This window comes from Bufo gargarizans, chromosome 7 (assembly GCF_014858855.1).
Source record: "Bufo gargarizans isolate SCDJY-AF-19 chromosome 7, ASM1485885v1, whole genome shotgun sequence".
Taxonomy (NCBI): domain Eukaryota; kingdom Metazoa; phylum Chordata; class Amphibia; order Anura; family Bufonidae; genus Bufo; species Bufo gargarizans.
In genome coordinates, this window is record NC_058086.1 from 161,225,791 (window position 1) to 161,251,574 (window position 25,784).

A 25,784-nucleotide genomic window follows, 5' to 3' on the forward strand; every position below is an offset into this window, starting at 1 on the left:
TAGTATTTGCTTCATAAGATGCACTGCCTCACCTTTGGGGGGGAAAAAGCGCGTCTTATGGAATGAAAAATATAGTATTTCTATTGTCTCTAGGGTTAGTAGGTGCTGTGAAATTGTTTGTTATATTTATGCTTATGACCTATTCAGAGCACCTAGGGGATGGCTGTAGCACATGGAGCACCACAAGCTCTGTGCTCTGTTCACCCCCCCCCCCTTTTGATTGACATGGCTCGCTCGCCGAGTCTGCTCAATGACTTGGTGCATGCGCAGTGGATCAGATGCTGCTTCCCAAGCTCGAGGAGAGCAGAGAGAACCATCAGAAATAGGAGAAGGGCTCTGATGGTTTTATGTCCAATTCAGCAGCACCGGCAGGACTCGTACGCACTCTGCAGAAAGAAAATGGTTGCTTAATTTTGCATTTAGGACTCAAATGAACAATTAATCAGTGCAGATGTGATCCTAGCCTTTAAGGACAGCTGATGTACTGCCAGAGGCCTAGGTAAAGTGATATTACACCATTATATGCTATATGCATCTCGCCTGTCCTGCCCTTATTTTTGGTAACAGGGGACTGTACTCCGTCCTTTCATGGAGACTATAGTATTGTATTGGCATTTCGCTGACTATTAATTCCAATTAACTGCATTTGCCATGAAACACACACACTTACACTTACCTATTTATGGTTATTCTACAGGCTTCTAATGGTACTAAAATTATATATGGGACATTCTTTATTATAGGATATTGTGGGTTTTACGCTAATATTGTGAGTGCTTATTGGGATTTTAATGATGCCCAATTGATTATATCCTTTTAAATTTTTACAGGGCTATCCTGTGCGCCAGGTCTAGTTACTTTGCTGCCATGTTGAGTGGATGTTGGGCGGAGACCTCACAAGACCTAATCAAGATTGAAGGGTAATCACATCTTAAACTGTGTTGTTAATTGTTCAGAAAATACCATCACAATGCTCAATATATCATCTGTAGTGCAGGTGCCATAATCCACAGTAATCGCGACATCTGTGAGATAACGCAGAGGGATGCAGCTCCCTATGCCTTCCGATCGGAGTTCCCGCAGTGAAATTGCAGGGCTCCGGTCAGTTACTATTGCAGCCTGGACGCTTCTGAAACTTCCCAGGCCTGCCTTGGTATGCTCCCTGCTAAGCTGTGCATGAGGCACACAGCTCAACAGGGAGTGCGTCAAAATCCCATTCACCCTAATAGCGTGAATGGGACAAGGGATCAGAAGATCCCAGGTTCTAGCCCCGTAAAATGGTTAAAAGTTATTACGAAGTTTAAATCTCCCTCTTTTCCCAATTTTACATATAAAAATATATTACCAATAAAAAAAATAAACTGAAACCGAAAAATGTCTATTAAACAATTTTTTGTAAATAATGGAAAAACAGTTATCAAAAAGTCCTATGTATCACAAAATGGTACCAATGAAACTAGTTTTATGGCTGTGGACTAAAATGTAAAAAAAAAATTAGTAGTGAAATTTTTTAAAAACGTTTTCCTAAGGTTTTAATTTTTTTAAAGTAGTAAAACAACAACAAAAAAAACTATACAAGTTTGGTATCACCGTATTCTTAATGAGCCGCAGAATAAGGACGTCATGTCATTTTTTGTGCACAGTGGTATCAAAACCTAAAAAAAACTTGCCAAAATTGTGTTGTGTGTGTGTGTTTATTTTTTTTTTTCAATTTAACCGCACAAACATTTTTTTTTCCCACGTTTTCCAATAACTGACATGGTAAATTAAATTGTGCCCTTAAAAAATACAACGTATTTCACAAGAGTTAGGGTACTTTCACATTAGCGGCAGGCTGTTCCGGCTGGTAAACAGCCTGTTGGATCCCTCCTGCCGCTAGTTCACGTGTGCCCCCAGACTGCCGCTCTGTCCCCATTGACTATACAGGGGGCGGAGTTCCGGTGGCAGCACACGGCGAGAGGCAGCCGGACTAAAAGTACGACATGCAGTACTTTTAGTTCGGCTGCCTTGCTTCCGCCTGGACCGCCGCCCCCATTATAGTTAATGGGGACGGAGCGGCAGTCAACTAGCGGCAGGACGGATCCGACAGGCTGTTAACCTGCTGGACTCCTCTACCGCTAGTGTGAAACTAGCTTTAGATTCATGTTCTTGGTTCCCTTATGTTAAGATCTATCCATATAATTGCTGGCATGGAAGAGTTGGGAGTCCCTCGTACACGAGAGAGTTAGCGATCCTGCTGAAATCAGGCCGTTCTACCTCCTTTTTCTTTAGGCCTTGTTCACATTTTCATATCCGTTTGATGTCTGTGAAAAATCAGTCAGTGTTTCATCTGTGAAGATGTCTGTAAAGGTTGGGTGTCCCTTTTTTGCCCTCTGTGTGTCATCCGTATTCCACGGACACTGGTCAGCGGACAGTTAATTTCAAAAATATCTCCTGTCGCTGGTCAGTGAAAAATGGACCAAACAAACTCGCCATCTGTGTTGTGTCTGTGATTTTTCACAGACCCATAGACTTCAATGAGCGTATTTGGTTTGCATCACAGACAGGAGTTGTCTCACTTCAGCCAATGGCATTTATCATGTAGATAAAGTTAATACAAGGCACTTATTAATGTATTGTAATTGTCCATATTGCCTCCTTTGCTGGCTGGATTAATTTTTCCATCACATTATACACCGCTCATTTCCATGGTTACGACCACCCTGTAATCCAGCAGAGGTGGTCGTGCTTGCACACTATAGGAAAACGTACTGGACTATGTGCACTCCCGTGGTCCCAGCCACCAGAGAGGCCAGTGCTTTTTCCTATAGTGTGCAAGCACAACCACCGCTGCTGAATTACAGGGTGGTCGTAACCATGGAAACGAGCGGTGTATAATGTGATGGAAAAATTAATCTAGCCAGCAAAGGAGGCAATATGGACAATGGCAATACAGTAGTAAGTGCCTTATATTAAAGGGGTTATCCAACCCCTAAAATGCCTCCCCATACGCCCGCGCCCCTCACAGAGGTTATACTGACCTGGCTCCCCGGCACCCGCATCACTTCTGACACCCGCAAGGCCGTCGATGAATCTTCCTGTTGCGCAGATAAAAACGGCCTCACTAGCGTCACCCGCGATGCTAGGTGTGATACACATGTGATACGAATGTATAAGAATGAGTGGAAGAATAATAAGACTTTTCTCTCTGCGCACGATCAAGTAAATATGATCACTCACATGCCCAATCACGAGTTTGAAATCATATTTACTTTTAAAATTAGGGGGGTTTCCACGGGGAATTTTGGGATTCATTGAAGATGCGGCAGACGTGCCTTGCGCTGTTCCCAGATTCTTCCCCTTGCTGATTGTTGGAATCCCCCAATCTGTGGGCCAACAGGTGATGCTACAATATCTTTACTTACTCATAATAGTCAAGATAACTGTAGTTTTATAACTCTTATTGTCAACCATAATTTTTCTATCATTTATCATAAATAAAGTAATTGTTTTGCTTTAACTCACTTAAAGAGGACCTTTCATCAGTTTAGCCCTAGTCTAATTATGGTCTTACCTTATAGAGCGGCCCACACTGATGCCATGGCACTTTTTTTTTTTTTTTTTTTTTCAAAGACCCCCCTTCCCATTCGTCCGCTGTTGGCCCAGTTGATTTTCGGCGCCTTATATTATAATAAGCCGACTCGGTTATACTAGCGGAGATTCGCAGTTTCGCTGGGGGCGGTTCTCTTCTCCCTGGCTGTGAGCACGCACCGCTCTTAGCCAGGGCGAATGAGCTCCTCTCTGGCTAACAGCGATGGGCTCACAGCCAGGGAGAAGAGAACGGCCCCCAGCGAAACTGCGAGTCTCCTCCCTAGTATAACCGAGTCAGCTCGTTATAATATAAGGCGCCAAAATCAACTGGGCCAACAAAAAAAAAAGTGCCATGGCATCAGTGGGGGCTGCTCTATAAGGTAAGACCATAATTAGACTAGGGCTAAACTGAGGAAAGGTCCTAGTCTGTGTGCTAGTGAGCGCTCCGTAGTAGTGCTAGCAACACTTTTATCAGACAAAACACTAGGGAGGTTCGTCCTTGTTGCGCCCCTTTCTTGGCGGCTCGACGGGAAGATGCATCAGCGGGCGTCAGAAGCGATGTGGATGCCGTGGGGACAGGTAAGTACAATCTCTGGCAGGGGCGTATGGAGAGGCATTTTAGGGGTTTGATAGCTCTCTACATGATAAATGCTATTTGCTGAAGTGAGACATCCCGTTTAAATGACCCAAGGTCAGTAAAAATAAAATAAAATACTGATATGTGAGCAAACCTGTTGAAATCAATGGGCATGTTTGCTGTCTGGGGAAAATGCACACGTCCGTAAAAATTTTTAATGTGAACGAGGCCTTAATGTGTATTGGAATCTGTCTTGGGGAGCCCAAAATACAGTTGGCCTGTGCCGTCAGTCCAGCTCCACACTCCCCCTCCCATCCCTCCCACCGTCAGTTGTAGGTCCTTTGCATCATACCCTGAGAAGCATCCTCTGGTCCTTGTGTGCAATAGGGTTCCTTAGAAGGGTGTCTTTTTACCATTTATATGACCCTGCAAAAAGGGTCAGCTTCCCACAAAAAAAATTCTTGGTCTTCGATAAATGAGCTGTGCAGTGTTGCTTGTTCCTTTTAAAGGGGTACTCCAGGAAAACACGTCCAGCCATAGTAGTTACTGTATAATTTATTAACAGCTCTTTAAGTATGGAAAATGCATTAATTGATACGTTTTCGTTTTTCTCAGCGTTAAACCAGCAGAAATGATGGTCATCTTGTATTCTATATATGGAGGAATAATGGAACTTCCCAAAAACATTAATGTCGGGTAAAGCTTTATTTATTTGCACTGTTCGTTTGCAATGAAACCTGATAGGAAATATAATCCAAAAATCAGAAAAAATAAAACCGATTAGAAAAAATGGCTGTGTGTCACCATCTGGTTTTAAAAGGCAGGAAAGTTATAGGTGACACATTCCCTTTAAAAGAGACTTCTCTTCATCTCATCCTTGTGCATTCTTGATGACCGAGACCGTTAGAGAACGTCACATTCGACTGCTCCACAGTCGTCATCAATAGCATGGATTCCGCACTCCCTGCCTATGGACAGCCCCTGTCCATAGGCAGGGAGTGCGGAATCCATAGCATTGATGACGACTGCTCCACAGTCGAATGTGACGTTCTCTAACAGTCTCGGTCATCAAGAATGCACAAGGATGAGATGAAGAGAAGTCTCTTTTAAAGGGAATGTGTCACCTATAACTTTCCTGCCTTTTAAAACCAGATGGTGACACACAGCCATTTTTTCTAATCGGTTTTATTTTTTCTGATTTTTGGATTATATTTTTTAGGTAGAGTTGTTAACAGCATTTAGAGATGAGCTTTACAGCAGATACGTGGACCATAGACACAGTAGACTGGAGGTTCCTATTGACTTCTATGGGAGAGTTTTCTAGACATGCCCTGTCAACTGTGCAGAGGTCACTGTAGGGGGTGTCCTTTCTCAGGTGGTGTTTCCTTTCTGCTGCAGCTCTCTTCCTCTCACAGTGCGGGGGGCGCGTCCTTTCTGCTGCTGCTATCTTCCTCTCACAGTGCGGGGGACGCGTCCTTTCTGCTGCAGCTCTCTCCCCCTGTTACAGCTTCTAGAAGCAGATCTGTCCGGTGTCAGTTGAAGGATGGACCTGAACATGTGTGTCCACCTCAGTAATGTCCTTTCTGCTGCAACTCTCTTCCTCGCACAGTGCAGGGGATGTGTCCTTTGTGCTGCAGCTCTCTCCCTGTAACTGTTACTGCTTCTAGTAGTAGTTCTGGTGGGTGCCAGTTGAAGGATATACAGCTCAGCTTTGTTCTCTGTTGAAGGATGGAACTGAATATGTGCGTCCACCTCAGTGATGTTACTGAGGCGGATGGAGAGATGAGGAAAAGAACAAACAGCAGGTGGCGCTTTACAAAAATATTTTATTTAATAACTCCGTGGCTATTCCAAATATTTAATTATATGCATTTCCCGAAGCATTCAGATTCAGGTGCTGGAGAATATTTTGTGGCACCATCCCTTACGTGTGCCCCTAGAGGTGCCCATACACCTTCAAGCCACAGAATGAACATTGTCTGTATTCTGAGCTTTCTCTCCCTGCTTCCTCATACACTTACACGCTTCATCCCAACGTACTGTATGTTTATTCAGTGGAACGAGAGGAGAAAGCTGCTGCCAGACTCCTCTCCAGGGATAACAAAAGGATCTGTCAGTGAAGACTCGGGAACTCCCCATAAGTGGGGCTTAAAACCAAATCTGGAATGGACTATTCCGTTTTACCTGCTTGTGGTCCTTAGTGCACTGGAACCTGTTTCTTGCTTCATCTAGGATAGATAATGGTGGCCCATGTGACGGCATGCAGTCCCAGTCCTGTGTGAAGAGGGCATGTTAAAAATGTACATTCATCACCTGAATATTAGGACTGTAATATTGATGGCTCCATTTACAACATGTTAACAGTGTAATCTAATTTTATCAGTGTAATCTGGTGACAACTGTCTTTACACGGTTCTGTTTCTCTGTCTTGTAGTCAGATTCTCTCTGTTGCTGACATGTATGGATTGGAAGGGCTTCGAGAAGTCGCTATTTACACTTTGAAAAGAGATTACTGTAACTTTTTCCTTAAGGTACTGTATCTATAATCTGTCTTGTGTTCTTATTATGTGCCTGTTATTGCAAGGCCTCAGTAAATTCTTCTTCAGCTGTAAAATTCCTTTAACGAGTAACTAAAGTTTTATTCAACTTTAAAAAAAAAATATAAAAATCTCCCAAATGCCCTAAATTTTTTTTTTTTCCTAATATACTTTAATGGTTTTGATATTTCCCACTAAAGCCCTGTTTATCAGCGCGTTTTGAAATCACTCTTCTGGCACATAGCAGCGATGTACGGAGTACGGGCTCTGCGCTGTATCCACGAGGCCGTAGAGAACGGTGTAGGGGCAAGAGCACACATTGCTGCTCCTGCCTGTGGCCCCTGAGGTTTACTAAATCCTGGCATAGCACATGGGTACCCTGTAAGAACATGCTATGCCAGGATTAGCTCAGCAGAGCAGGCTCCTGCCTGTGCCCCCTGAGGTTGGCTAAATGCTGCCAAACCACATGGGTACTCTGTAACAATGTGCTATGCCAGGATTAGCTTACACGCAGGACTTGTAGCTTAGCGATACAGGCACACCGTGTTCTGTCCGCATCCGTCTGTTCGTTCCATAGCCCTGCAAAAAATAGAACACGTCCTATTCTTGTTTATTTTGCGGACAAGGACAGGCATTGTTACAATGGATCCACACAAAAAAACAAAAAACGGATGCAACACAGATGTTACACAGACACCATCTGTATTTTTTGCAGACCGCAAAATACATACAGTCGTGTAAATACACCCTAAGGCCTCATGCACATGACAGTATTTTTTTGCGGTCCGCAAAAAGGGGTTCCGTTGTTCCGTGATCCGTGTCCGTTTTTGTTTCCGTGTGTCTTCCTTCATTTTTGGAGGATCTCCAAACATGAAGGAAAGTAAAAAAAAAATCTAAGTTTAGTTTGCCATGCAAATGATAGGAAAAAACGCGGAGACGCGGATGAAAATCTTGTGTGCATCCGTGTTTTTTCACGGACCCATTGACTTGAATGGGTCCTCGAACCGTTGTCCGTGAAAAAAATAGGACAGGTCATATTTTTTTCACGGACTGGAAACACGGATCACGGACGCGGATGACAAATGGTGCATTAGCCGAGTTTTTCAGGGACCCATTGAAAGTCAATGGGTCCTCAGAAAATCACGGAAAACGGAACAATGGACACGGGACACAACATCGGTCGTGTGCATGAGGCCTAAAATAAAAAGTAACACAAAAATTGTTGCTTTTTTTTATTTTTAAATCCTAAACCTTGATTTTGCTTTGTTTTATGTGATATATTTTATATGAAAAAAGAAAGCGTTGGGCGGGTATGAATTGTGTGTCTGTAAAACAGTATAACATGATCCATGCTCCTGTAGGTAAGCAATGGTTTTCAAGCATAGCTTTCCATTGGACATTATAGTACCAAGTGCCCACATAGGGGGCATTCAATGGAAACCCATCACGCTGAAAATGCATTCCAGTCTGCGGACACCATGTTATAGAGCAGGATGAGCGGAGCAGTTGGATATATAGTTTGGTGGGAAAAGATTCAGCAGAACTAGTCCTCTATTGAGGCCATGGCTCTTTCCGGGATTAGGAGTCCAGTGGGCGGTCTCACTCAGTGATTGAGCTATATATGCGCAATCTTTCAGAGATTGCCAGCTCACTGGAAGCGTAGGCAACCGAATCGTTTTAGGGCTTGCTCTGTAAACCCTCCCTGCCAATGGGTAGTTATGAGAAAAATTCACAGGGTTCTCAAAAGGGTTTTGCTAGGGTGAAATGTGCTGTGACTAGAGATGAGCCAAGCGATTTCAGATGCAAGATCCGAAGTCGCTTCGCTAAAAAATGTGTTATAATGAATTTTTTAGAGAAGCCGCTTCGGCTGTAGCATCTGAAGCTCGCTTCGCTCATCTCTAGCTGCAACCCTCCTCTTAAAGAGGACCTATCATTTCTCCTGACTTGTCTGTCCTAGTACCTACTTGCATTCTCCATGCAATAATTATCCTAGAGCACCTTTTCATATAACTGTATGTTGTGCCATCCCTTTGTTATTCCTGCTAGACGTTTATGAATTTCAGTTCCTCAGGTTGTTACCAGTCTGGGGTGTGTCCCTGACCAGTCTGATACGATAGTGTCAGACTGTGCAGAAACAACCCCCCCTTACTGGTGACACCCAGTTGTACCTTTATTCATAAACCTTTGGCAGGAATAATAGAGAAGTGACAGTCGGGGTTTCTGCTGTTTTAAAAACTCATAAAACTGTGGCAGAATTGCATTTTTTCCAATTCCACCCCATTTGAAATTTTCTCTAACTTGTCACTACTTTGCATGCAAAAGTAAAAGGTGCCATTAAAAAATACAAATTGTCCCACCAAAAAAAACATATGGCTACGTGAACGGAAAAATAAAAAAGTTATGGCTCCAGGAAGAGAATGAAAACCCAAAAACGGAAAAATGGCAGGGTCCTGGAGGGGTTAAAGTGAATCTGTAATGGGTGACCTCCCTATCCAGCTGTTGGCATACACCCCCTCCCTGGCTGCTTTGGTGGACAGGGCCAGGCAGCAGCAAGGGAAGGGCTGGCCACAGAAAGGAGTGGAGCTTGGGTGCAACATGAACAATGGTGACACCCTTGTTGCACCAAAGGGCTAATTTGCATATTAAGAAAAAGTATCATCAGTCGGGAACAGAACCTCGGATCAACAAAAGAAAAACAGTGTCAGGTGAACCACTACTATGTGTCTATGCAGACAGTTGGATAGGGAGGTCGCTGGGGACAGAATCCCTTTAAGCTAAAAGTTGCCGTATATACCGTAGATACTGCTGTATTTTAATAAAGAAAAGTTTTTTACTTCTGTCTTATTTATCACCTATATGCGGTAGAGTTGCGGTGTCGCATACAGTACGTGCCCGCCTCTTCATGGACGTCCATTACCCCACTCATGATAGATTGCTCATATGCAGCAGTATTACTAGATCGGCGAAGGCACAGTAATGATAAAAAAAAAATATTGAGTGCTGGAATCGGGGAGGCTGATGACATGACGGGATATGATTTCATCTGCTGTTCTGTCAATCACAGCTGCCTGAGCTAAAAGCAACCATCACTGCGCTGCTCAGTGCTATTAACAATGTCACTTCAGGTTATAATGCAGGAAAGGGTAATGCACATTGAAGAGTGAGCCTTTTATGATAATAATAAACCAGGCTTTAAAGGGGTTGTTCAAGTTATTATTATTGATGACCTATCCTCAGGATAACAAATGAAGAGAGGCAGCGGCAGCATCTCCAGTGAATCCTTTATTGGACGGACTTTACAGAAAGTGTGCCATAAAATCAAGCACATACCAGTAATGGATGAATCTTGTCTGGTGGCTCCAAACCTACTGAATGGGTCCAACCAGACGTGACTCAAAAAAAATGGAAACACTATAATAGGCGCCACTCCCAAGAGTATGACGAAGATAGGTGTGGTGAAGAATACCCACCTTACACCAGATAATGGTGATAGTACAGAGTGATCTCCTGAGAGGAGATTGGTGATGCTAAAAGTTAAAGTACTCACTTCACAGGGGGGGGGGGTAGTCACAGGATAAAGCTCAAGACACCCGTGACCAACTGCCCCCCTAGCCAGGATCGCGTGTCAGATGGTATCAATTGATGGCCGCCAAACGATAAGGCTTCTGATCAAATGCAGTTTATTGCAGTAAAACAATACAAAATATCCCAACGCGTTTCGGAGGTCTCACAACCCTCCTTCTTCTTCAGGGGTATTGAGAAAAGAGTAAGGGATAAAAATAAAAAACATAAAGAAACATATATATATATATATGAAAATAAAAATAAATAATAATAGACACATATTCTATTACGCACATATTCTGATACATAAACAATTAAAAATTGGTGTCCAGACAGGACAGGTGTAAAAACAACTATACTATGAAATGTGGTTCCATTTAGAAATCAAACTATTAGGTGTTAAACTTATAGACAGCACCATATATAGAAGCAAACATTTCTTCCTTATCAAATTCTAGTTTAGAACAGACCAACAATCCAACTAAAATTAATTGGTATTATAAACACTGTACTGAGATATCCAAAATTTACCTTCAGGGGTCCTTTAACAGAGGTCTCCAGTGCTTAAGGAGGAGATAGTCCCACTGTGTGTACTTCCCCTTTAATGGACGCTTAAATAGAATACACAAGCACATGGGGGTGGTGTCCCAGGGAAAGACGGCCCGAAACCGGAAGTGGAAATTTCTCCCATGTCGGATCTACCAAAGATTATAATAGGCCTGGGGACCGACTCCCTCCTGTATAATGCTAAATTATCTTGACCAGATGTCATACCTTTATCCTATATTCCGGCTATAATCAGGGGCCTAAAATCGGCCGAATCGCAATGCGTTCCAGGGTGGAACGCACAGCCACTTCCGGTAAGCGGCCTGTGATGTAACTTCCTGTGCGTTCCTACATTGGAACGCACAGCGCCCTCCGGCGAGAATCTCAGTGCGTTCCGCAGTGGAACGCACAGCATCTATCGGCGGGGATACCAGCATCATCTAGCGCTCCACTATAGAGCGGACAGTCCAGGATAACATCGCAGGGGTCTTGGATGTTCAGCAGAGGGTCTATCATAGGATTGCAGGGACCAAGTGTTATATATATCTATATATGTACCTTGATCCTATATTCCTCCTGAGAGAAAAAGTATTAGATAATGAATAAAATAAAATAAAGATAAATAAATAAAATGGGCTAAATATTAGATTATATATAAGACATGTCAGTATTGAATAAAAAAAAATATATATATATATAAAGAGGAATTGGTATGTGGGATAAGAATAAAGAGATTAAATATGGACTAATAAAGGATCATATATTCAGTAAAACAAACTTTATATATAATGGATGAATTTCCTCTATACAATACATAATATATAATATATAGTATAAAATTCCCTCTTCCCTTTTCTTCTTCCCTTCCCTTCCTTCCCTTCTTTCTCCCTTCAAACTCTAAAACTATAAATATAGAAAAAATGAAGGCATTATATATTAGTATAATAATATAAAATAATATAATAAATGGGACTAGAAGGACTAATAAAATGTTCATGGGATAAAATGGGATTCCATAAAACATATATCTAAAAAATCCTAAACCAATCAAAGATCTATATGGTTCAGAAATTCACATATTCCAGGGACTCATTAAGACCAAACGGTGTTAGTGTGTTCAGGTGGAATATCCAGTACATTTCCTTCTTACACAATACCTGGAAACAGTGTGTGACCTGTTCAATTGGTGTCACCCGCAAGCATGCAGGGTCGCCATCATGTATTTTAGCGTAATGTCTGGAGACACTGTGCGTGAGTACTTTCCTCGTAATGTTAGAGCGGTGTTCGTTCATTCTTTCACGCAGGGTTTGTGTAGTACGGCCTACGTAAAAGAGTGAACAAGAGCATTGGAGGAGATAGATCACATTCATCGTGCCACAATCCATATGTTGTTTGAACGTATATATTTCGCCGTTCGAGGGATTTCTGATATTGCTAATGCCATCTGTGATCATAAGGCAACACTTACACCTACTGCCCTTACACTTAAAAATACCCGGAGTGACTTTTATTCTTTTCTCCATATTTGAGGCATGATCTAGTTTCGGACAGGAGGGGGCCACTAAATTTTTTAAAGTTTTTGCTCTACAAAATGTCAGAATAGGTGTAGGGGTGATGCCTTGGTTCAAAAGGGGATCCTTTAATAGTATGGACCAATTTTTTCTTAGGATATCTCGAATAAGAGTATGTTGGGAACTATATCTGGTGACTAGACTTAAACGTCGCATTGTGCCAAAGTCTTTAGTTCCTGATGCTGAATTTATCACCTTTGGTCGTAGACTGTCCAATTGGGATGTTTTTGAGATCCTTTTGATGGAATCTTCCAATAGTTTTTTTGGGTACCCTTTTTCCCTAAATCTTTTCTTAAGGAAACCTATTTGGGTCTTTACAGTGTGGTCATCAGAACAGTTCCTCCTAATCCTTTTTAATTGACTAAGGCTACTTTCACACTAGCGTTGTTTTAATCCGGCGTTCAATTCAGACACCGGAACTGCCCGCCGGATCCGGAAAAACGTGTGAAAACGGATTACATTTGAATCCTGATCAGGCTTTCGATCACAATGGAAAAATGCATTGGAAAAAACGGATCCGCCATTTATGGACTTAAACTTTTTTTTCACATTTTTCGGGTTTAACATGCAAAAGCCGGATCCGTTTTGACTGAACACACGGGGCCGGATCCGGCGTTAATGCAAGTCAATGGGAAAAAAGCCTGATCAGGTGTTCAGTCAAAGTGTTCAGGCTTTTTGGCCGGAGGTAAAAATACTGCATGCTACGTTTTTCTGAAAAGCCTGATCAGTCAAAAAGACTGAACAGAAGACATCCTGATGCATCCTGAAGGACTGACTCTCCATTCAGAATGCATTAGGATAAAACTGATCAGTTCTTTTCCGGATTTGAGCCTCTAGGACGGAACTCAGCGCCGGAAAAGAAAAACGCTAGTGTGAAAGTACCCTTAAGGGGATATTCCTAATCCACTTGGAGTGATGACAACTTGTATATTCCAAGAAACTATTTGCATCAACCGTTTTTAAAATGAGTTTGCGTGACAATTTTATTGTTTTCTATAGTAAGTTTAAGATCTAAAAAAATGACCGATATAGTACTGTATTCCAAAGTAAAGGTTAAATTCCAGTCATTCAAATTCAATTCCTCAATAAAATTACATAATTTAACACTATCACCCTTCCAGATAAAAATAATGTAGTCTATAAATCTACGATAAAATTTAATATTGGGATGGGATAAAAGGCCAAACTCCTCAAACACACCCATAAATAAATTAGCGTAGGAAGGCGCAAATTTGGTGCCCATTGCAGTGCCTTGGGTTTGTAGATAAAAGCTGTTATTAAAAGTAAAATAATTATGTTTTAAAATTCTATGACCCTACCAATAAAATCTCTCTGATCTGGCATCTGTATATCCTGGGATAATGTATGGATTACAGCGGCAATCCCCAATTCGTGTCTAATATTAGTGTAAAGGGCTGACACATCTAGTGTTACCCAAATAAAATCATCTTCCCAACAAAAGCTTTCTAGTGAGGTTATAAGGTGGGCCGTATCCCTAATATAGGAAGGCAGCTTTGTTACATATTTTTGCAGATAATCTTCCACATAGGCTGATAAATTTGCCTTTAAGCCCCCCACCCCTGATATAATCGGCCTACCTGGAGGGTTGATTAAGGACTTATGTATCTTCGATAAAAACGCGGAGTAGATGGATGTGCAGTTTGAAGGAATGTTTTCAATTTTTTATCTATGATGCCCCCTTCAAACCCAGATAGGACCAGATCATACAATAATTTCTTGAAATCCCGAGTAGGGTCCTCTAGGAGGGGTCTGTAAAAGATTTTATCTGACAGGATCCTCATAGATTCCGCAATATAGTATTCTGTATCTAAAATAACAATCCCCCCTCCCTTGTCTGCAGTTTTTATCACAATGTCCCTGTTTTTCATGAGGGTTTTTATGGCAAGTTTTTCTTTGTGCCCCAAATTATCTTTAATCTCGCAAACTTATCCCTTTACGATGTTTTCTCTTTTTGGCTTAATTAGAGCGGTCTTTAGGTCTCGCATTGTCACGTCATAAAAATATTCAATGAAGGGACCTTTACTATCCAGTGGGTAGAAAGTAGATTTCCCTTTAAGATCACAGGGAATAGGTGTCTGAGTAGGTATGTTGGTTGCCGTAGAGGCCAGGTCAGGCAAATTTTTAGGTTCTAAAGATTTCGCAGCGAAGTGTCTCTGAAGTGTTAATTTCCTGATAAATTGATTCAGGTCAACAAACACCTCAAAGAGATCAGATTGGTCAGTAGGGCAAAACGAGAGACCCTTGCTTAAAAGCAGTATCTCATTGGGATGTAATTTATATTTAGAAAGATTGAATATACCCTTGGATTTCTCCGCTGTGGTAGGTGTTGTCATAGCAGGTTCTTCTTGAGCTTTATCCTGTGACAACCCCCCCCCTGTGAAGTGAGTACTTTAACTTTTAGAATCACCAATCTCCTCTCAGGAGATCACTCTGTACTATCACCATTATCTGGTGTAAGGTGGGTATTCTTCACCACACCTATCTTCGTCATACTCTTGGGAGTGGCGCCTATTATAGTGTTTCCCTTTTTTTTGAGTCACGTCTGGTTGGACCCATTCAGTAGGTTTGGAGCCACCAGACAAGATTCATCCATTACTGGTAGGTGTCTGTTGGGATTGAAATTTTATTTCATTTCCCTTTAACACTTGTGCTGCCTTCCCTAAAAGAATTACCGAACGGCACGTAGACGGTGGTGCTATCCTATTTTACTTCATTCACACTAACATCTTCTCCATCCTGTTCCCCAGGGCTGTTAACCCTGGTGGAATTACTCAACCTCTTTTTTTTCTCTTCTCCTATTGCATAAAATCAAGCAGCAGCGTTTCGGCTGTATCCCAGCCTTTGTCGAGCCTAATACAGAGCAATGATCTCTACCCTTTTAAAGTGCATGCAGCGCCACCCACAAACAGGGGGAACCAATACAATATATAGCAGCCTTTTACAATTAACATCACACCCAATGAATAGTGTCTTATAATCAAACTAAAAAGCATCCACCCGCAGGTGCATGACATGTGCTCACCTTAAACAGTGCCCCGCAGTATTGTCCGTTCATCACGGCCAGCGGGACTCTCATCGCGCATGACGGTGTTATTATCCATAAGTGTTGAGGACCTGGGGAGCACGCCGGTCATGTGACCCTGGTCACATGATGGTCATGTGAACAACACATGACCACATAATCTCCTCCATATGTGAGATCCGGGCGTATAAATGTGAATCTTGATATACCTAGCGAATATTTATATAAACAACCGTATCCCCATGTAACAATGGATGTGTATAAATACCATATCGATCCACTGCCCTATCTATTTGAGCAAAGTACAATGCATGCTATTACAATATTTCGATACTAGTGGAGATTACATAAATTATTGGAAATTGTATAAACCAGTAAAGGTCAAACCGCGGCTCCCCAGCCGCTGCAACATCGCAAATCCCATCATGCCCCGCTGATAGCTGCAAGCCGGGATGGACTAATGGAATTTAAACCACACTGAACGAAAGCCAAAAAGGCACAATTTTATGGGCCAAAAAGACCTTAGTATCAAGTCCTACCACTTCTGGAGACAGACAGATGCTTCAATAAAATACTGTAAAGAAGTGTCAAATATATCAGGTTACTATTGTGCCATAAATATATCCATATAAACACTAAAAATCATTAAAAACAAATGCATCCACCTATACTGAACATGAATTCGGTCTAAGTGTCGTCGATGGGCCTCTGGCTGGCACGGGGCTCTCCCCGGATGGGCACCGGTTTGTCCTCCGCCTTCTGGAGGTGGTCCTGAAGAGGAATTATTTCCTCTTTGGGGACACTTTCTTCTAACAACAACTGGGTGTGGCGATGGGGTCCAATGTGACCCCAACATCTTCATGGCGGAGGTGGAGGACAGACTGGTTTATCGTTCTGCACATCTTGGGGGAGTCCTGTGCTGGTGGCGCTACATCGATGACATTTTCATGATTTGGAGCGGTACTATGGAAGCGCTAGATGAGTTTCATCAGCATCTGAACGGTGGGATCCCAGGCCTACAATTTACGATGACATCTTCTCAAAAAAAGTTACAATTTCTAGACATTAGGGTGTATGTAGAGGAAGGTAGATTGAAGAAAGACCTCTTTCAGAAACCAACGGATAGAAATAATTTGTTTAAAATATGACAGTAACCATCCCCGATGTATGCTTGACTTGCTCCCTGGGTAAGGAGGGTGGTATCTGAGGAGGACACAGTTGAAGTGAGAACTAAAGAGATTGGTAAGAAATTTGCGCAGAGAGGCTATCCGAGAAAATCATTGCAGAGTACAAGAGTTAAGGTGGGTTTGGTTGACAGAGAAACCACACTTCATTCCACATCTACTGTTAAGATTGGTGAATGCATTCCCTTTGCTTCTACATTTGGTACGCATAGTGGGACTATATACAATATTCTCAGGAAAAAGTGGCACATACTACAGAGAGGTTTACCTTCAATACGTGTGTTCGATAATCCTCCATTAATGTCATATAAAAGAAGTGCCAGTTTAGGTGATAGACTGGTGAAATCTGATGTGGGTGAAATACATGGGGATGGACAGCGGTATCTAACACCTCGGAAAATGGGCAACTTTCCATGCCTAGGTTGCTGCAACTGTGGTAACCTTATCAGGGGAGATACCTTTGCCCATCCCTACAGCTGGAAGACTTATAAAATCAAACAGTATTATACCTGTAGATTGAGAGATGTTATTTATATGCTACAGTGTCCGTGCAGCATGATATACGTGGGAGAGACCACAGTGGAGATTAGGGAACATATTAACAAACATAAGAGCCCTGATCAGAAAACAGACAATGGACAAGCCAGTAGCTAAACAGCTCAGGTTCAGGGTGATCGACTCGGTAGGTGCCCTTAGAAGAGGTGGGGACAGAGGCCGTATCCTCAGGAAAAAAGAGTTAGTGGATTTTCACGCTGAACTCTATGCAGCCCTATGGACTCAACATTGAATAGATTTAGTGCATTAAGTGGAGATAATATTGATTTACGTGGTATATATGTTTCAGTATAGGCGGATGCTTTTGTTTTTAATGATTTCTAGTGTTTATATGGATATATTTATGGCACAATAGTAACCTGATATTTTTGATACTTCTTTACACTATTTTATTGAAGCATCTCAGTTTGTCTCCGGATATCGGGACTCCAGTTGCAGTCTCCAGATCTGGTAGGACTTGATACTAAGGCCTTTTGGCCTATCAAATTGTGCCTTTTTGGCCCTAGTTCAGTGTGGTTTAAATGCCATTAGTCCATACCGGGGGTGGGTGGACTGCGGCTCTTCGGCTGCTCCCCGCATGCCCAGTCTGCTTACAGTTATCAGCTTGCAGCGGGGCATGGTGGGATTTGTGATGTTGCAGCGGCTGGGGAGTCCGCGGTTTGCCCTTCACTGGTTTATGTAATCTCCTAGTATCTGAAAATGGTGATAGCATGCATTGTACTGTGCTCAAATAGATAGGGCAGTGGATCGATATGGTATTTATATGCATCCATTTTTACCCCTGCTTACATGGGGATACAGTTGTTTTATATAAATATTTGCTAGGTACCGGTATATCAAGATTCACATTTATACGCCCGGATCTCACATATATCCCATACATATTTAAGTGTGGATGAACAGGATGAGATTATGTGGTCATGTGTTGTTCACGTGACCAGGGTGCCCCCAGGTCCTGAACACTTATGGATAATGCGGAATGCGCCTTTGGAGACCCGCGATGTGAATCCCGCTGGCCATGATGAACGGACAATACTGCGGTGCACTGTTTAAGGTGAGCACATGTCATTCACCTGCGGGTGTATGCATTTTAGTTTGATTATAAGACACTATTCATTGTTTGTGGTGATAATTGTAAAAAAGGCTGCTATATATTGTATTGGTTCCCCCATTCAAGTCAATGGGTCCGTGAAAAAGCACGGAGGCACACAAGATTGTCATCCGCGTCCGTGATCCGTGTCCGTTTTTTTCCTATCATTTTCAAGGCAAACTTGACTTAGATTTTTTTTTCACTCTTCTGGTCTGGTGATCCTCCAAAAATCAAGGAAGACACACGGAAGAAAAAACGGACACGGAACAACGGAACCCCGTTTTGCGGACCGTGAAAAAATACTGTCGTGTGCATGAGGCCTTACAATGTGGTCTCATTCTAATCTATTAGTAACCAATGCAGAAATCCAGGTAATTCTGAAGGATTTATTGGACTTTTATTGCAACTGTACCTTATATTTTTGAATTGGCAGGGTGAACTGGAGAGTCGCTTTTCAGAACTCTTCAAAGGGGGTCAAATGTTTTGGGCATTCCCTGTTTTTTTATTTTTATCTAAAAATTCCCTGAAAATAAGTTATTTCATGGTGTTCCATTGCTTGGTTCCCTACTGATCATCTACAGCAGTTATGGCGAACCTTTTACAGACCGAGTGCCCAAACTGCAACCCAAAACACACTTATTTATCTCAAAGTGCCAACACGCACTTTAACCTGAATGACAATAGTATATCTTCCATGTACTCTATCATGTAGCTGTAATAGCCTGCCTACATTCAGTGCGCTGCCTGTGCTGTTCATAGTGAGCCCTGCGCTGATGAATGGCAGGAAAAGTCTAAGGCATACTGGTACACCATACCAGGGAGCAGGTGCCCACAGAGAGGGCTCTGAGTGCCACCTCTGGCACCCGTGCCATAGGTTCGCCACCACTGATCTACAGTATAATCTGAAAGGAAACCCAGAAGCAAGTGTTTAACTTTCCTGCACCCATGGGAAAATTACATGTAGCGCATAGACATACTGGGTCCTCCAGAGAGAAGAAGCTCATTGTAGCGACTGTGTCTAATCAATGAGGGTCCTACCAGGCCAAGGGCAGGGTGCAGCTGGCCGTGTGCAATGGAGGAACACCAACCGACGGCAACCAATGTCTGCGAGTTTGCGGTAATTTATGCAGACATTGGTTTGCTTCAGGTGGACATGGGTTGCATGGGGGCCTGTACCCTCATGGTAGTGTGTTTTATGTATTCTTGTATTTATTAAGTGACTATAACCCTGGTTCTCGTTCACGATGATTCATTGCGATTATATTTGTCAGCTGTGTGTCAGCACTAGCATTTTTAGAAATCCTGTAGAGGAGCAGATGTCTTCAGCATTGCTGCGTCATCTGCTGCCATCCAAAGTGTGAGAATTGAGCTTGCTATAGAATTTCTGTGTCAGAGGAATCATTTCCTGCAGAAGTAAAATATATTTTGGGTTTTTGATATTTCCCCTTTTTTCCCCCCCCCTTGAAAGATTATTTATTTTCCCTTCAGATTTCAAGAACCTTTCAGAAGATTCCTATTTATTTTGCTCTGAGATGGTCCTCGTGTCGGTGTGCTTCTAATATAACCCAGCTGCCTCTTCCTCGTGTTCTATGGGGAAATTGGCTGATGGGAATTACAGGACCTCCATCCTCCTGATAGGAGAGGAGAGATGTGACTTGCATCTGTCAGGAATTGTTGGCATATTCTGTCGGTTCATAGATGTGTAAGCTGGGGTTCCCCTTTAAGGCTAACAGAAGTGTAATAAGCACTTCTTGCATTCAGAATGTATTAGATCCTAAAGCTGTGTAATGAATGCAGGGTCCTGAAATTAATGATACACATTATAGAATAAAGAGTATATCATCCACATAAAGGCTCATGGACACAACCGCATTTTCATCTGCGTGCTATCTGCATTTTTTTTGTGAGCGCGCTCGCTCATTCTTGCACACATTTGTATTTTTTTGCAGGATTCTTTTGTCTGTTCTGAAAATTATAGAGCAGGTCCTATTCGTGTCCGAATGAGCGGGCAAGAATAGCCCTTTCTGTTGGTGGGAGTAAGAAAAAGAAGGAATGAACATGTGGAGCCAAACTTTTCTTGCCAAAAAAACGGACACGGCCATGCATATGAGCCCCAAGATACCCTTTGGGGTACATCCACAGTACCAGCAAAGTTAGGGCCCTTGCACACGACCGTATGCCCTCCGAGACATCTGGTCCATGAGCAGGCCGTATGTCCTGGAGCGGCATTGATCGTGTGCACAGCATCATAGATTACAATGATGCTGTGCACGTCTGGTCGCTCGGGGGACTTTTGTCTCGCACTCATATGATCTTATGAGTATGGGACAGTAGTCGTGTGCAAGGGCCCTTAATGAGGATTTAGCACTTCTCCTCCATATAGTGCGGTAAAAATATGCAAGGAAAATTGACCTGTGGTGCATATTTTAGGGTACTTTCACACTAGCGTTATTCTTTTCCGGCATAGAGTTCCGTCAAAAGGGCTCTATGCCGGAAAAGAACTGATCAGGCATATCCCAATGCATTCTGAATGGATAGAAAGTCCGTTCAGTTTGCATCAGTATGTCTTCCGTTTAGTCAGTGTCAAGCGTTTTGGCCGGACATAATACCGCAGCATGCTGCGGTATTATGTCCGTCCAAAATGCCTGATTAGTCGCCGGAATGCCGGCATCAATTCCAATTGACTTACATTAGTGCCGGATCCGGTATTGCAAAACAACTGAAGAACGGATCTGTCCTTCCGGTCTGCGCATGTGAAAAAGACTGCAAGATGGATCCGTCCATCCGCATGACAAGCGGAGAGACTGATCCGTTCTTGCAATGTATTTGTAGACGGATCCGCACCCGGATCATGTCTACAAATACTGTCAGTTGTCACACTGATCGGCGGATCAGGCAGTCAGCTCCGACGATGGAACTGCCTGCCGGAACACACTAACGATAGTGTGAAAGTACCCTTAAAGCAGGTCAATTTATGCTTTACGCGGATTTCACCCTTTGCACTTTGGTGCATTTTTTTTCTGCTGCGGATTTCCAGCAGAAACACATGCTGATTTTCAGTCACACATGGACATACACCCTCAATGTTTTGCTCTGTCTTTGTCTGCTTCTTCTCTCTCTCTCTCCCTCTCTCTTGCACTCTTCTGCTCTATCTACTTTCTCTCTCTCATGTTCTCTCTACCCCCTCCCTTGGCACTCGCTCTGCTCTGTGCCACTCCTGTGACCATTCTCTGCCCTATTGTGCTGCGTTGTTATTTAGGTGCCAGTGTTGTCTCAGTGGACTCTTAGGGGGTCACTTACGATCAGAAATACGCCTTATTCGTCGTATTTCTGGTGCAGATTGCGGCTCAAAGGTTATTTACACCGCAGTCTGCGACTTTTCCCTGCTCACGCCAGGTCTAAAAAAAAAAAAAGTGGGTGTGGCGGGGACGGGCCAGCAGGCCGACCTCATTCATAATTTTCTACACCTGTTTTAGGCTGTCTTACATTTAGACCAGCGCTGGATATGCCGAAGTTATGTAGAGGCCGGCACCGCTACATAACTTCAGGGGATCGACCGGCGTCTAAAACGCAGATCTTAATAAATGACCCCCTTACAGCCTTATTTGGGGGAGAATTGCCTAACTTACAAACTGCATACTTTTACACATAACATGCAGGATCTTCTTATCTTAAAGGCCTTGTCTTATCTCCAACATTTGTGGCATATCGCTAGGATATGCCATCAATGTCTTGCGCAGATCCCACCTCTGGGACCTGCTCCTATCTCCAGAACGGAGCTCCCAAAGTGAACAAGCGTGCACCGCACATGTGTGGCCACCCTCTATTCATTTCTGTGGGAGTGCCAAAAATGTACTAAGTCCCATAGAAATGAATGGACAACCCAACACAACACGTAAGCTTTGCCGCTGTTCCATTCAGTTCTGTGGAGCTGCCAGATATAGCGAAGCTCAGCGGTTATCTGGCACTGGAGGCCTATCCTAGTGATAGTCCACCAATGTTGGAGGTGAAACAAGGGGACCCCACCATTAGTGGAGAGAACACATGTATATGCTGCGTCCCCTTTTTATGCTCAGCTGTTTTCAGTAGTCAAAGTGTATTGAATAGAGAACGCTGTGCATTGGCAGTGTCCTCAAGATTAAAGACGGGTCCATTCTTGAGAGGTGCAGGTCCTATCTCTGGGACCCTCTCCTATCAAACCTTAATGGCATATTCTATTGCAGGTCCTATCTCTGGGACCCTCTCCTATCAAACCTTAATGGCATATTCTATTGATATTGACGTGGCTGTATTTATTTATTTATTTATTTATTTATTATACACACTTATATAGCGCTACTAATTCCGCAGCGCTTTACAGACATTATCATCCAACTGTCCCCAATGGGGCTCACAATCTAAGGTCCCTATCAGTATGTCTTTGGAGTGTGGGAGGAAACCGGAGTACCCGGAGGAAACCCACGCAAACACGGGGAGAACATACAAACTCCATGCAGATGTTGCCCTTGGTCGGATTCGAACCTAGGACCCCAGTGCTGCAAGGCAACAGTGCTAACCACTGAGCCACCGTGCTGCCCTATATAGCACCTGTATAGCACTTCCAAATGGCAGCGGTGGCCAACTAGGATCCTAATCCATCCTCTATGTAAATCAGACATGGTACTCGTCAACCGTCAGTTGCTACTCACAAAAGTGTTCAAACGTGAACTTTTTCGGTCTAAGGCTAGGTCTACACGACGACATTTGTCGCGCGACATTTTGTTGCACCAATGTCGCGCGACAATTTTTATAATGGCAGTCTATGGTGTCGCACTGCAACATGCAACATGCTGCGACTGCGACGCGACAGTCACAGAAAATCCATTCAAGATGGATTTTTATGCGACTGTCGCGTCGCAGTCGCAACATGTCGCATGTTGCAGTGCGACACCATAGACTGCCATTATAAAAATTGTCGCGCGACATTAGTGCAACAAAATGTCGCGCGACAACTGTTGCGCCCGCGCGACAAATGTCGTCGTGTAGACCTAGCCTAATACTTGGACCTCAGACACAAAAAAGACTATACATAGGTTTTAGAAATGGGAAAAAAACAAAATGCATGGGTACAGTGTATCCATCAAAGCATATTCAAAGACAATGATTTGGAATAATACTAGTTATATACAGTAGTGGACACAGTTAGAAGTATGTCCCTGGTGGGTAGAGGAAGAAGTATTATGTATCAGGCATTACTGGGTAGGTGTTATATAGCTGGAATGCTCAGTAATATATCCACAGATACCAGTGTATAATACTAGCCATCCAAAAGGAAAACAAAAACTGCATTTAATGGGAGAATACCTAAATGTATAGCCATATATGACATAAAAGGGTAATGCAAAGTGGCAAGGAGGAATGCCATTTTATATATCAAATAATGAACCCAAATATAAGGAAGGCCTAGTGTGAGAATAATATAGTCTAATATAGCTACAATAGCAACTGTCCAAAAATGGAGTACTTATCATTGGTATGTAAAAGATTACTATATCGCCCTAATCAATGGCACAATGCATAGAATGGACATAAGCACAGTGTTGATAGAAGATACATATAATAGTCACCAAACATCATCAATAAAGGTGGTATATATGCCAGCAGGGGTCCTAGTAGACTGATCTAGAGAAACACCTGGTGGTCAACTCACTGGACTGCAGAAACCATGGGCTAGGAACAGGAAGATGCAGCTCATCTGCTACAGGTTCCAATGAGCGCATACTAATTATCTGCTCCCGCCAGAAACTGTGTGTGATAGGTCATAAGGTGCGTCTTAGATCCAGTGTCTCAAACTGTGAGGCTAGCTGGGTCAAGGTGCAGGGAGCATGCACAAATCAAACTAGCATCTCTAATAGTGAGACTGTTTTGGGATGAACTGCGCATGTAACCCCCACAGTATACTACTGGGGGGGGACCAGCTCCCTCCAGTGGTATTGCTATAAAGCCGCATAGAAAGAAGGACAAGGACCACAAAAGTAAACAAGAATAAATGAATAAACCGGCAAAAAGACAAGCCAAAAAGAAAGGAAAATACTAAAAAAGAGAGGAAAAAAAAAGAAAAGAGAATCAGAAAAAAATTGGGGATAGGAACCATGAGTCGCCCTGGGGTATTAGCGTTGTGTATATTGACGGCGCAAACTGTCAGTGCAGTAGATGTAGATAAAAGGACTGGATCACATCATATCCATGGACAGAATGTTGTCCCAAAAGGCTTTATTATGGCAACCCGGTGAAGATGAGAGTCCTTCACAAGACTTTGTTTTAGCACATCTGCTAAGATTTTTTTTAAATAAATTACTGGAAGTTCTGAATATGGTACTACCTGTTGAGGCCCCTAGGGGCCAAGGAGAGGAAACCAGTAGGCCTCTCTGTTTTAGTAACTTGACACAATCTCATCCGCTTCTATGTGTTAGTATCTATTCTAACACTTGGCATCTCAAGTGGTCTCTGTAGGAGAAATGACACAACACATCAGGGACCGGATTAGTCGGCAAAAATCCAATATTTGATTTATAAAAACTTTTCCCATTGCCATCCTATTTTCACCAGGCCAATCATACGGTGGCCCAGTTGAGGTTCCAAACAGGCATAAATAAATGAACAGGGGAATTCTTCAGAACTAGGTATGTTCTACAGGACTTTTTAGTAGGTATTTGACCAGTATAGCTGTGGACTCAGTGGGGCTGGTTTTCTAAGTCTATAAATGGTGTCTAGCCCTGTGTCAGATTTATCACAGAGGCTCAGGCTGGATGATAGACCCTTTTGTGTAACTCTATACCAACTGTTAGGCTACTTTCACACTAGCGTTCGATCGGATCCGTTCTGAACGGATCCGATCATAATAATGCAGACGGTGGCTCCGTTCAGAACGGATCCGTCTGCATTATTTTAGCATATAACAGCTAAGTGTGAAAATAGCCTCGTACGGATCCGTCCAGACTTTCAATGTAAAGTCAATGGGGGACGGATCCGCCTGAAGATTGAGCCATATTGTGGCATCTTCAAACGGATCCGTCCCCATTGACTTACATTGTAAGTCTGGACGGATCCGCACGCCTCCGCACGGCCAGGCGGACACCCGAACGCTGCAAGCAGCGTTCAGCTGTCCGCCTGTCCGTGCGGAGGCGAGCGGAGGCTGAACGCCGCCAGACTGATGCAGTCTGAGCGGATCCGCTCCATTCAGACTGCATCAGGGCTGGACGGCTGCGTTCGGGTCCGCTCGTGAGCCCCTTCAAACGGAGCTCACGAGCGGACCGACGAACGCTAGTGTGAAAGTAGCCTTAGTTGGCCTTCTTTGGGACAGAAATTTGTACCAGAATTGTGGCGTAAAATGGTGCTTCTTGGGTCATGCCCACTTTCCAGTGAAGCCACACGCTTCGCACTAAGCGCCACTCACTTTTTGAGTGAGTTGAAAAATGGAGAAATCTTAGTTGTGCCAAAATGCGCCACTTTTTAGACAGGTTCCAGGCGCAGACACATTAGGACAGTGATGGCGAACCTTTTACAGA

At 43.1% G+C, this 25,784-nt stretch overlaps 1 protein-coding gene across 3 annotated transcripts in view; it reads left to right on the forward strand.

Annotated features, from left to right (window-relative positions):
- The window catches only part of BTBD8 (BTB domain containing 8), a 122,419-nt gene that overhangs the window by 41,532 nt on the left and 55,103 nt on the right, over nucleotides 1-25,784 (forward strand). For all 3 annotated transcript variants that reach the window (XM_044300799.1, XM_044300801.1, XM_044300800.1), the window contains exons 5-7: nucleotides 831-920; nucleotides 4,763-4,843; nucleotides 6,582-6,678. In XM_044300799.1, the coding sequence (XP_044156734.1) occupies nucleotides 831-920; nucleotides 4,763-4,843; nucleotides 6,582-6,678 (268 nt within the window). The remainder of the gene's footprint in view (nucleotides 1-830; nucleotides 921-4,762; nucleotides 4,844-6,581; nucleotides 6,679-25,784) is intronic.